The following is a 12,653-nucleotide window of genomic DNA, read 5'->3' as shown; positions in this document are numbered from 1 at the left end:
TGAGATCATTCAAACCTGCAATAAACGCCTGTTGTTCTGGTGATTAAGTCCGGTGCTCGTTTGGATGCTGGAAAATGCTTCATTTAAGCCAAAAACAAACAATGTGAAAATGAGTGAAATATGTTTTTTTCTTACTAATAATAGACCATATTCAACCACAAAAAGTGGTGAACTAGACAAGTACTTTAAACAGTTCAGGTTTTTCTTTTTATATTACACCTTTTAGTTGTCTATTTTTGCAATTTTATTTTTTTTATTATTCTTTTTTGTGCCCATTTAAAAATGACTCATGATCTGCAAACGGCCCCCCAACACACACTTGTCAAGTGTCAACAGAATCATATCCTAGCTGTACTGTCTTGCACAGGTCCAAATTTGAAAAATCCAGACCTGGCCCTCCCATCAGTAGTCAGGGAGGATGGTGAGGAAGGATGTACTGCATCAATGTTGTGTTGTTTCATCGTGAAAGCGTTAAAAAAAAGGGATTACCTGCGCCTTATCAGCCTCTGTTCTCATCCTCTCTGCATACAACAAAGCCACATGTTGGCCGGGATGGATGGATCCCGGTGACTGGTCGGCTTGTATTAGCTGACACCAGCGGAATATGTCACGCAGGTTGAACTCCCAGGGGCTTCCTTTCTGACCCCAGCGTCGCTCCACACTCACCTCTTGGACAAGCTACAAGATCGTATGGAAAAATGGCACCATTTGGCAAGTCCGCATCAAGCCTTCTTTCAAATGAACATTTGAAACCAACAAGATGTGTTGATGGGCTGCACGGCGTTCCGAGTGGTTAGCTTCACAGCTAGGAGACTCGAGTTCAATTCCACCCTCGGCCATCTCTGTGTGGAGTTTGCATGTGAATGGTTGTTTGTCTATATGTGCCCTGTGATTGGCTGTTGACCAGTCCGGGGTGTACCCCGACTCTCGCCCCAAAGACAGCTGGGATAGGCTCCAGCACCCCCGCGACCCTCGTGAGGATAAGCGGTAGAAAATGAATGAATGAATGAATGAATGAATGAATGAAAGATCTACAACTTGTTCTATATAAGTTCTATAACTCTTTAATGTGCGATAGGTCAGCTTAGCGTGGGTTCCGGCCCATGTCAGGAATTATTGTGACATCATTCAAACCTGCAATAGAAACCTGTTGTTCCAGCCATCATGTCTGGTGCTTGTGTGTCCTAACATTACCGATACCCAGTGACCAATGCACCATACTACGTATCATCACAACATTTTTGAGCCTGCGGTAATGCTAAAGTAGCCACATGAAAAACTTACCCTGTCGCTGAACTCCACCATTCGAGAAAGGATTTGTTGATCAATGCTGGGAAATATCGAGTTCCCTATGAACTCCATGTCTTTGTTGGTGAGCTGGTCCACAAACACCTGGAAAGAAAGCAGCCATCGGTAACAAACACAAAATGATCAAAACATTAAAAAAGACTACATGGATCATCTTTACACTATACAACACTATTGAATTCAAGAAATAACTCATAGCAAAACAGGAAGGTGGTGTCCGTGTTGATGTCACTGCCATTGTAGATAGATAGATAGATAGACTTTATTGTCATTGAACAACACATCAGTGAAATTGCCAACCAAATGTCGTTGCCTGGCTCCCGTATAATAATAAATAATAATGTGGAGAATAAATAGATGACATCAAATATGAACAATGTACAGCGTAAACAGTAATTTGTACAAATAATTTAGAATAAATAATAATAATTTAAAGTTTTGCGTGTGCGTGTGGACAGGTAGACATTGTGTCTTTGGCAACAAAATTGTTAATTATCCCTTTCAATCAGTTTTATGCACGTAAAACTATAACTATAAAACTATCTGCAGCAGATCAGGCGTACAGTATAAGCAACGATTGTACATGTGTTTATTGTTACCTGTGTGAATCGGTTCAGGAATGATTTGGGAAGGCCCTTACGACCCCCACCTTGAGTGTAAGGATTCTGACAGCCGAAGATTTTTGTCTTCTCGTGCTGAACTTGGAAGGTGACGCCCAGCTCGGGGATGAAGACCTCCGCTCTGTGGTCAAAACACGCGTTCAGTCCCTCCAACACCGGCTGGGACGCCAGGTTCAGCTGTCAGCACAAAACCAAACAGGAAAAAGTTACATCGACGAACACCCCTTTCTCAGTCCACAAGGAGCAGGAAGAATTATTTTTTATTTTTATTTTTAATTTTTTGTTTTTAATTTTTATCTTTAATTTGTAGTTTTTAATTTTTAATTTTAATGGAATATTTTAGTAGACGAACTTCTACCTTCGACCTACTATTTTTAACATTATTAGAGACCTCTAGACATAAAATAACACCTCCATAGTGGCCGTTACGCTCCTATTACCCAATATAGTGGACATAATATGCAATGAAAATGAAATGGCAATATTGAAGCTCATGTGTGTTGCTGTAAATGTTGCTGTAAACGCAGACAGGAAGTGACGTCGTGAGTTTGAGCTTTGCATAGGCTACAGCCGCAACATTAAGGCAAGGCGAGTTTATTTACAGAAGCACCATTGGTACACAAGGAAATTCATAGCGCACTACAGAAAACGAGGATTTACTTAATTATCTTAATGTTTGGTTTGTACCTCGTCAAGGAGAACCCAGTGGCCTGCCTTCAGAGCGGCCAGAAGCGGACCATCTCGCCATGCAAACTGTCCTCCCTTCCCTCCCTCTACGGGGAGATCCGTGCCAAACAAGTCAGTGACGTCCTGTCAAGGAACGGTACTTCATTAATGACGCTTATTTGTTTCATTTGTCTTATTTGTCCGACTTACCGTCTGCTCTGACAGGTTGATTCTGACCAGGTGGTTCCCTGAAGCTTTTGCCAGTGCAGACACCAGACTTGTTTTACCCACGCCAGGAGATCCTTCCAACAGAACTGGCCTCTGCAGCTTCAATGCCCGCAAAAGCCTCTGGGCGTTCATTGCAGTGGTGCCTGCTGCAATGGTGTAGTCGGACAGGGCATGGCTCTCGGTGAGAGGACCTACAAGGACACACGGGTATTTGTAAGGGGCTGAAGTACTCCTATGTAAGACTTCCTTATGTGGATTGGTCCAAACTATACCTAAGGAGATGTAGAAGGGCTTGATGCCAAAGACGTCTTCACCCCACTGAGGTTCTCGTGGTAGGCTGGTGTCGTACATCCTCAAAACCTCCAGTATCTCCTCATCCACTTTATTCATTCTACTCAATCGCTCCTGCAGGAAGGCCAGGCACATCCTGCGTGCTGTGATGGCGTCATGGGAACAGGACACGGTGGTTCCTTGAAGAAATACGCAGTAGACAATGCAGGACTTACACCTTTTTTCTGACATTTGCAATTTGGCAGAAGACCCAGCAGGAGTTGAACAGTGCGCTCACCTGAACCGATGCCATCGATGTAAACCAGACACGCAGCGTGGATGAGAGCTTTAACAGCGTCAAAGTCTGCACGTTCTTCAACATTCAGGGCTCCATCCTGGTCCTGCTCGCACACAGCGTTCATGAAGTTCACCCATGAAAGAATATCTCTCACACTGAGGATGCAGCGTCGACCAAAATCCTGAAGCGTCAACCACTCGATGAAATCCAGAATGAGGTCGGCAATATCGCCTCCTGCGTGTGAGAGCAAAAACATCTTGAACAACTCGTGTCTCGATATTTCTTACTTGGGTATAATAACGTGTTCATAGAACTGTATTATATGTATTTTTTCTGTAAAAGTACCGTATTTTCTGGACTATAAGTCACTTTTTTTTCATAGGTTGGCAGTTTCTGTGACTTATACTCCTTAGCGACTTATAAATAAAAAAATATATATATAATTTGACAGACAGCCACAAGAGGGCACTCTAGACTTTTGCACTGATATCTGCTATTCCTTAACAATTGAATATTTAAACAGTAGACGTTAGCTTACAAAGACAACTGAGAATGACAGAAAAACTGATGGTGACTAGAAGTTTCCCACTAAATATGCGACTTATACTCCAGCGTGACTTATGTATGTTTTTTCTAGTTGATTATGCATTTTGGCATTGTGCGAGTTATACTCCGGAGCGACTTAGTCCAAAAAATACGGTATAGATATATATATATATACCATCGAGTGCTAGACCAGGGCGGAGATTGTGTTGGATGATCTGGCGTAGGTCAGTCCTCCCGTTGCTCTGAGGACACCAGATCTCGGTGAACCGGTTCCTGAGGGCAGGAGAAAGCTGTCCAAGAGTAGAAAGTACACATAAACATTAGCGTGACAATAAAAATAAAGCAGCCATCCATCCACATCAAAGTCAGTCACTTTCATATGGTATCTGAACATCACAGTGGGCAGGTAGGAGATACTGTATATAAACACTCGCACACATACACGGTAGGGATGGTGTACAAACTAATTTATAACCCTTATTTAACGTTGCTTTCTCTATTCTGGCTCTCTGTTACAAATACTTGCATACCATTGTTGTACTGCTCATGCTATTTGGAGCTGCCACACTTAGATAATCAATGATTAATGGATTCATCAATAACTACAGTGGTATGAAAAGGTATCTGAACCTTTTGGAATTTCTCAAATTTCTGCATGAAATCACCATCAAATGTGATCTGATCTTTGTCAAAATCACACAGATGGAAAAAACAGTGTCTGCTTTAACTAAAACCACCCAAACATTTATAGGTTTTCATATTTTAATGAGGATAACATGCAAACAATGACAGAAGGGGGAGGAGTAAGTAACTAAAAATAAATTAAAACAGACCCTTTCGTCTGGAAGCACAAATGAAAAGGAAATATTGCTGGAATAGGTGCAGATTCTGGAAGCTCTAGAATCAATACATAGGGTCGAAAATAGGCCCTTTAATAGAAACAAGCTTCAGGTTGATCGACTAAGAAAATAACATCTTTACCTCCTTCTTGCCAAAATCTCCTCCAGGGTTCATGGTGGCAACCAAACGGAAATCTTCATCTGCTGTGATGAGCTCCACGTGATTATCATCACCGCTGCCTTTCTCCGCCAGCACTAGCGACTTCTCCGTCTCCACAACACTGACCAAGACATTCACCAGGACATTCCCAAAAAGTATTACCCGTGTATAGCTTAAAAAGAAAGCATGTGAGTGTAAAGTTTGCTCACCTGTTCAGTCTCTCCAGCACGGAATCGTCTGCCAAGGAGATCTCGTCCAGAAGGAGCACTCCACCTTCCTTCATGGCTAAAACCAAGGGACCGTCATGCCACTCAAACAACCTGCATTCATCACCCTCAGCCTGCAACCACACACAGCACAGAAATTCACCTGGAAGAATATGGAGTTCAATCATGCCAATATCTCAGAAACACAAACAAAACACAACAAACTCAGTGTAGTTCACAAATACTAAACATGATTGATGCTGCGGTTCTCACTGGGAGTGACCAGGATGGATAGGATCAAGAAGGAGTACATCAGAGGGACTTTACATGTTAGATAAAGTCAGAGAGTCCAGACTGAGATGGTCCGGACATGTCCAGAGGAAAGACTGGGGGAAGGGAATGAGGATCGAACTGCTGACCATCTGGTTTCTGGACGACCTCTTGAGCCACTGCATCCCTCAACTTCCTTCAGGTAAAATTACTGCCGTTTTGTTCCATTTTTGCAGTGTTTCTTATTTTTATTATTGATTGTTTTTTAACCCCAGAGTACCTGGCTGGACTGTCTGACGGGACGCAAGCCTCCCAGGAAGTCGGATGTTTCCATGTGTAAGTGACAGTTGACAGAAAAAAACCTCTGGCCAGCTAATGCTGCAAACATCTGGCAGATTGTAGTCTTTCCACACCTAGCAGAGTAAGGTAAAAAAAAAAAAAAAAAAGACAAGCGTGAGGATTCAGCACCAGGGATAAAGCAATTAGTATATAGTAAGAAATGAACCAGAATTGCAAAATCCCAAAAGATGTCCAAGAAGGACCTTCAGCACCTTACCCGGTGTCTCCCACCAGCAGCACTGACTCCCCAAATCGAAGCGCTCGGCCGACGAGCACGGCGAGCCTCCTCATGCTTTGCGTCCACACCACATGGCCAAACTCCTCCGGCACTCCAACATCGCTATCAACTGGACCTGCCAATCACGGCACGTGTTCAAGGAGCAGGAAGCAGCAGGAAAGACGAATGAAGTCAATTTGGAGTCAACTTACTAAACTGCTTGGCGACCTGTTTCAGAGAGAAGAGCATTTCTGGGTTCACGGTCCTCTTCAGGTTCTTCTCCAGGATGCACAGGATGGTAGCCTCCTCCTCTGGCTTTCTAACGCGGCCTGCCAGCAGCATGTAGCCTGACCGAGCGGATGACGGCAGGATTAAGGTTCTGCATGAGCATCAGATCAAGATGAAGCATTTGTGGCAATCCTTACCGTCGTCTGCCAAATGCTGCAACCAGTCCTGAGAGGCTTCCGTCTGTTCTTCCAGCCTGTAGCGATCTGCCCAGCGGAAGAGATCCCTGAGGGTGATGAAGCCATGCTTGCCCGCAAAGACGGAAGACCCTCTGCGCAAGGACTGCCAACATAATGAGCACCAGACTTGGTAATGGTAATGGTTTTATTTCATTCCAATTGAGTGCATCCCATAATCAGTTCCCAGTTCCACATGTCCGAAAGGAGTAGGAAGAAGCAAAGCTTATTAAAACCTACCCCTCCATCTGGTACTTTTACAATTAGTAAATGTTACATTTGTTCACTTCCTGCTTTCCAGAATACAGTTTAAATTTTTTTTTAAAATAATATACCTCGTACTTCGAAGTACTTCCTTAAAAAGATCATCTCAGCAGAATTCTATGCTTTTAGCTTGTTAGCTTCCTTCATCGTGAGTGAGCAATGGCAAATGAAGAAATACATCATTCTTGTATATCTTGGATGTCATAACAACTACGACGACGTACCTGTAGATCAGTCATGACTTTGACCAGTTTGGTGCAGTATGACGGAGGCATTCTGCACCTCTGATGGAGGATAGTCTCCAGCTCCCGGCTCGGTAGCTCATCAAAATGTAGCTCCACAAAGCGGTTCCTGAATGCCCTGGAAAGCACCTTTAGGTAAAGCAGAGCCCAAAGTTACAATGTTTCATGTGAGTGCCGTGTATCTTTCTATTCCCACACAGATACAATCAACTTTTAGTTTCGCTCCAAATCACATTTTTTTCATTAAAAAAATGTTCCGACTAATAACGACACTGATGAATATTTAGGATATGGTTTGATAGAATACCTTCCTACCCCCGTAGAGACCAGGGGGGTTCTGTGTTGCAAACAACATGAATCTTGGGTGAGCCTTGATCACTTCCTGTGTCTCTGGCACAAAAAGCTCCCTGTTGTCATCCAGCAGCCTGTTCAGGGCCTCCAGAACATCGGTGGGGGCCAAGTTCAACTCATCTAGGATGATCCAGTAACCCTTCCTCATGGCACTGATCAGGATGCCTAAAAGCAAGTCAAGAACAGAACACATTTGCAGCGACACGAACAAAAATCTCATTAAATCTTATTTTCTCCTATTATGTCTATTATATGATTATAATAATTAATAAACTTAATTTTCTTAAGAGAAGAAAATTGATAAAGTCGAAATAAGGAAAATAAAGGGAGGAAAAAAACCTCCAAAAAAACAGCTGTAAAAGATGTCATTTTAGTTGAAACACTAAAGACATTTTTTAAAGTCGTAATATGATAAGAAAAAGAAAATTCAGTTTGGTTCTTACCCTCTGTGAACACCAGTTTGCCCCGATCATCTGATGAGTAGCATCCTATGTACTCCTGGATGTCGGTGTGCTCATGGTTGTTGATTCTAACGCATTGGTTACCAGTGGCCGTAGCCAACCAGCGGATAAGACTGGTCTTCCCCACGGATGTTTCCCCCTGGATGAGTACTGGGTGAGTTCTGTAAAGACAAAACATAGGTGAGAGAGTAAGAAATGACTAAAATGTAACTATAGGGGTGTTATTTCATGATTGGAGGTCTCTAATAATGTTAAAAACTGTATTTAGAAGATGGTAAACATAAGGTTCCAACACTTTGAATTCACTCATATCTGAATAACGTTTATGTTCATTCTTAGGTCTTGTTCAGGGGTGTCCTAACTGTGCTTTCTACAAAAATATTCCATTTATGAATGAGGAATCCTACTTCACCATGAACCACAAACGAGGCCTTACTGGACAATGAAGTAGATGATTCCTGATAAATGTACAAAGATGAGACTTTACTGGCTGACCTACCCGGCAGATGCCACTCGAGCCAGGTCCCGTAGGTTGAGTTTGACTGAGGCTGTGAGGATGTAGCTGGGATCCACCGCTGGCTCCATCTCTCCCTGAGACACCCAGTAGCCTTCTACCTCAACACATGCTCGACCAACAGGAGCCAAAATGGGCTAAAAGACAATTTTATTAAATACATAGAAGTTCTTCAACAGTGAGCGAACAGGTAGACGCCAACTTTTTAGAAGGTCTTACTTGTTTGAGACACATGGTGTTTCCTTTCAGGATGTGCTGACACACCAGTTTCTGGACCAGAGGATGGGACCTCCTGTCCAGCTGAGTCAGAAAGCTCAGGCAGAAGCCCTGCAGATACGATGGGACTTTCACTGGTAAAAGCACACAGACGCCCACGCCCACGGCACACCTCAAGCTTACCTCATAAAGTGAGCGCTGCACAGCGTGGCATGGGTTTGCTGCCACATACTTCAGTGCCCGGCAGAGTGTACGCAGACTGTAGTGGGGTCTGTGGCCTGTCCCATCCACGAGGTGCGAGGAGGCCTCCTTTCTTATCACCAGGTAAAAACTAGAAGCGCAAAACGGCACAATCAGCATATTATATCAGCAAATATTTGATGATATCCTTTCATGGGACAACACTAAAGCTTCAATAACTCAACACACAACCATTTATGGCTAAAACACCCCTCATGAAAATGCCATAATTGGGCCCAAAATGTGACTATTTTGCGTGGCTAGCTTTATTTTCCCATGTTATGTACTCACTTATAGACATTTATGGTTGGGTTTGCACAAATTTACAGCAATTTAAGATAAGAAATATGAACTTAATGTGTTACTTTTACATGTTTATACCATTTTGGCCTTGTGAATATGAACAATAACTGTTTCATTGTGACATTTGCTGCAATACTACATATCGTTATTATGTATCACAAGTACCGCATGTACCATACAAGACCAGGGGGTGTCCAAAGTGCAGCCCGGAGGCCATGTGCAGCCCACGGCAATTTAATGAGAAAAGTACAAAAAATGAAATATAGTACAGTTGTTTTTAAGTTAAAATATTAAGAGGAAAAAATATATATATTATGAGTAAAAATAATGTAATTTTTGTATCACAGAGTTGAAATATTAAAGAAAAAATGTTTATGTCGTAATATTATAAGACACAAACAAAGTTGTGATTGTTGGAAAATTAGATTGGGAGAAAAGTTGCAATATTGTGGGAATAAAGTCATATCAGTATGAAAAAAGAGCAAGGTTGATAGAAATACTATTTTTGTTCCACCTATATCACAAAGCTGAGATGAAAATATATCAACCTCTTATTATATCTACATGTGCTGCTTTACAAAACATCAAACTGGCCCTTGTATCCTTTCATTTTCACTATGCGGCCCTCACTAGAGAACGTTTGGACACCCCTGAACAAGACCTAAGAATAAACATCAACGTTATTCAGATATGAGTGAATACAAAGTGTTGGAACCTTATGATGCCATCAATGACATTCCTGTGAGGATTCAGGTTTTTCAGGTAGTCTGAAACCAGGATCCGAAGGTCTGCCTCATTTTCCAGCTCCTCCATGTATAGCTCCGTAAACCTGCATTGGCAACATATGCGAATGTTAGAGTAGTAGTACTGCTATGGTGTACTGTCTGCACCACAATACCTGTTCCTGAGGCCGAGAGGCAGGTTTCTCTTCCCCACATCGGTTGCTGGGTTCATGCAAGCAAACAGTCTGAAGTCTGGGTGTCGAACCAAAGGATCTAAATAAGAACAAAAGCAACAATTCCACACGATTAAATACAGATGACCGTGTTAATTAATATTCACACCATCGCTCTGCCTGGAGCAGATACGGCCCAGAATGCCGTCATTATTAACCTGATTTAATGAGCCGCTACTTTTTCCTCACGCTTTCAAACCTGCGGCTTACACGTTCATTCATTCATTCATTTTCTACCGCTTATCCTCACTAGGGTTGCGGGGGTGCTGGAGCCTATCCCAGCTGTCTTGGGGCGAGAGGCGGGGTACACCCTGGACTGGTGGCCAGCCAATCACAGGGCACATATAGACAAACAACCATTCACACTCACATTCGTGATCGCATGTACCAATAGCAGCTGAGAGATCAGCTCAGTGTACCACCTTACCAAAGTCTCCACGGTCCAGCAGCACCAGCGATCCAGCACGGCCCTCCAGGAGTCCACTCAAACACTCCAGCGTCTCTGCTGCTGCCAGATTAATCTCATCTAGCAAGATCCAGTGGCCCCTCTTCACTGCCTTGGCTAAAGTTCCCTATTCAAATAAAATCATTTTAATGTTGATATTCATTTCAAATCCAGTAGATGCAAAGGTTGGGGGCAGCGATGGAGAAGGCCTAGGATTTGTTGCGCCGTCATGGCAACAGGGTCGGTCAGGACTGAGTGGCAAAGTACTGGTACTGGTGGAAAACTGGATGGGTGATTCTTGAATTTTTACCTCCACAAAGGCAAAGACCATGGCCGTCTCACAGGCTTGAATCTGCTTCTGAGTCTGACACAGTTTGCTTGCCAAAAAGCCCCACTTCTCCTGCGGTAAAGCAGCTAAAATAAACATGAAAAACAATGGATGACGTACATACTAGCATAGCATGAATGAGCAACAATGACGTGACCTTTCTTTACCGTTTGGGTTGTCTTTAGTGAGGGCGTCCTTGCAGACGTGGTCCATGAGTTTGAGCAGGTCGTGCCAACGCTTCTCCCGGAAACATGTCTGCACGTGACCTAGAAATGTCAGGTTCTGCGTCCTGGAGTAAGTCTGGGAGAACAAGTCTTCGAAGGCCTCCCGCAGCGGGAGTAAGATCTGCTTGTGGTCCACCGGCTTGTACCTGAGTTGGCCAGAAAACACAACGATGGACGACGCTGCACAATATTAATTATTATTAGCCCATTATTATGGACTTCTTATTATACACTTCTTTGCCCGTTTTTGTGGTGGTTCGTTTTTTTTCATTTTCCAAATATTTCACCTTCCTTCTTAAATAATCTTCCTAAATTTTCTTTTGGGAATTTTATGACATGGTTCCTATATTGAATTTATTCTCATATCATCACTTTTTTTTCTAAAAATTACAACTTTATTTTGTTTTGTTTGTCATATTACCTCTTTGTATAAAAATAGATTTATATAATGTATTGAAATATTTTTTCTTCAATATTTCAACTCCAAAAATCTATCTACAAAATCTACAAAAATGTTTAAATATTCTTCTTGGAATATTATGACATTATTCCCCACCTTAGTTTAATAAAACGACTACTTTATTTTGTTTCCCATATTACAACTTCTATTTTTTTTTTATTTTAATATATATATAAATTAATTATATTTTATTTAATATATGTTTTTAATGTTTTTGACATTATTTCCAACATATGAGAACTTTTTCGCTAACACAATTTTCCACAAAATACAATTTCATTTATTTAAAATAAATAATAAGCACTTTGTACACCCCTGCTCTACAACCTTTAGCAGTGAAAATGGATATTGTATTCTGTGCCAAAGCCAACTGTGCTAAAAAAAAAAACACTCACCCCCCAAGTAGGTCAGCAGTGTCACTTTGTTGATTCATGTTAACAACCATCAACTTATGTCCTAGAAAACACAGATAGTAAAGAATAGTGATTAATGATTGCGGGTGTGCTACTGACAGCCAATCCCAGGGCACATATAGACAAACAACCATTCACACTCACATTCATACCTATGGACAATTTGGAGTTGGGTTCATCATCATTTCAAAGTTGGTGTATTTTAGCAAAGGCAGGGTCCTCACCTGTCAGCGTGGCCAGGTGCTGTACAGTGGTGGTCTTTCCGGTCCCCGTCTCGCCCACTAAGAGAACAGGCTCCTGTTTCGCCACGCAAAGGGCCAGTCGCTCCAGTAGTACAGCAGCTGGTCGAGTGGCAGCAAACGTCTGTTTGTCACTGAGGAGGACAAAATACAGCATTCATTTCTCATTTACATTTACAATACTGCTCTGTTTGGATTTAGTGGTGTCTGAGTGGCTATCACGCAGGCCTCACGGCTAGGAGACCCGAGTTCAATTCCACCCCGGCCTTTTGGCCGGTGCTTCCCGAGAAGCATCCAGATTGTAGTGGGTACCAGTAGGAGCTGACTGAAAGGAAACTTACACACTCAGCTGTACCGTTTCACTCTGCTTTCGAACCAGAGTCACTCGACCCACCAAGACCTCCTCTTCAGTCAGCGAGACGGCAGGCTGATAAATCCGGCAGAAGTGCTGGGCCTACAAAGGGAAGAGTGTTCAATATGTCGTACCTGTTATGTATAAAACATAATTCCATTTCAGCCTGTTTGTGCGTCGTCATTAATGTCATAATGAAATATATAATACGTTTACGT

The 12,653-nt window shown here is 42.4% G+C and overlaps 1 protein-coding gene across 1 annotated transcript in view; it reads right to left on the bottom strand.

Moving 5' to 3' along the window:
* Window positions 1-12,653, bottom strand: part of mdn1 (midasin AAA ATPase 1) — a 46,373-nt gene that overhangs the window by 28,686 nt on the left and 5,034 nt on the right. The window contains exons 13-40 of the mRNA XM_058065282.2: window positions 12,425-12,537; window positions 12,069-12,217; window positions 11,827-11,887; window positions 10,915-11,117; window positions 10,730-10,833; window positions 10,402-10,546; window positions 9,918-10,014; window positions 9,735-9,848; window positions 8,660-8,807; window positions 8,480-8,587; window positions 8,246-8,397; window positions 7,729-7,907; window positions 7,242-7,450; window positions 6,917-7,063; window positions 6,393-6,534; window positions 6,180-6,314; window positions 5,968-6,103; window positions 5,692-5,824; window positions 5,145-5,275; window positions 4,918-5,056; window positions 4,112-4,226; window positions 3,391-3,624; window positions 3,095-3,292; window positions 2,805-3,013; window positions 2,616-2,738; window positions 1,908-2,105; window positions 1,285-1,392; window positions 490-678 (exon numbers count right to left, since the gene is read on the bottom strand). Of these exons, the coding sequence (XP_057921265.2) occupies window positions 490-678; window positions 1,285-1,392; window positions 1,908-2,105; window positions 2,616-2,738; window positions 2,805-3,013; window positions 3,095-3,292; window positions 3,391-3,624; window positions 4,112-4,226; window positions 4,918-5,056; window positions 5,145-5,275; window positions 5,692-5,824; window positions 5,968-6,103; window positions 6,180-6,314; window positions 6,393-6,534; window positions 6,917-7,063; window positions 7,242-7,450; window positions 7,729-7,907; window positions 8,246-8,397; window positions 8,480-8,587; window positions 8,660-8,807; window positions 9,735-9,848; window positions 9,918-10,014; window positions 10,402-10,546; window positions 10,730-10,833; window positions 10,915-11,117; window positions 11,827-11,887; window positions 12,069-12,217; window positions 12,425-12,537 (4,119 nt within the window). The remainder of the gene's footprint in view (window positions 1-489; window positions 679-1,284; window positions 1,393-1,907; window positions 2,106-2,615; window positions 2,739-2,804; window positions 3,014-3,094; window positions 3,293-3,390; window positions 3,625-4,111; window positions 4,227-4,917; window positions 5,057-5,144; window positions 5,276-5,691; window positions 5,825-5,967; window positions 6,104-6,179; window positions 6,315-6,392; window positions 6,535-6,916; window positions 7,064-7,241; window positions 7,451-7,728; window positions 7,908-8,245; window positions 8,398-8,479; window positions 8,588-8,659; window positions 8,808-9,734; window positions 9,849-9,917; window positions 10,015-10,401; window positions 10,547-10,729; window positions 10,834-10,914; window positions 11,118-11,826; window positions 11,888-12,068; window positions 12,218-12,424; window positions 12,538-12,653) is intronic.

This window comes from Doryrhamphus excisus, linkage group LG11 (genome assembly GCF_037039965.1).
Source record: "Doryrhamphus excisus strain RoL-2023G ecotype Guam linkage group LG11, RoL_Dexc_Guam_v1.1, whole genome shotgun sequence".
Classification (NCBI taxonomy): Eukaryota; Metazoa; Chordata; class Actinopteri; order Syngnathiformes; family Syngnathidae; genus Doryrhamphus; species Doryrhamphus excisus.
Note: the sequence above shows the minus strand (reverse complement) of the source record. Positions and strands in the feature narration are given on the sequence as shown.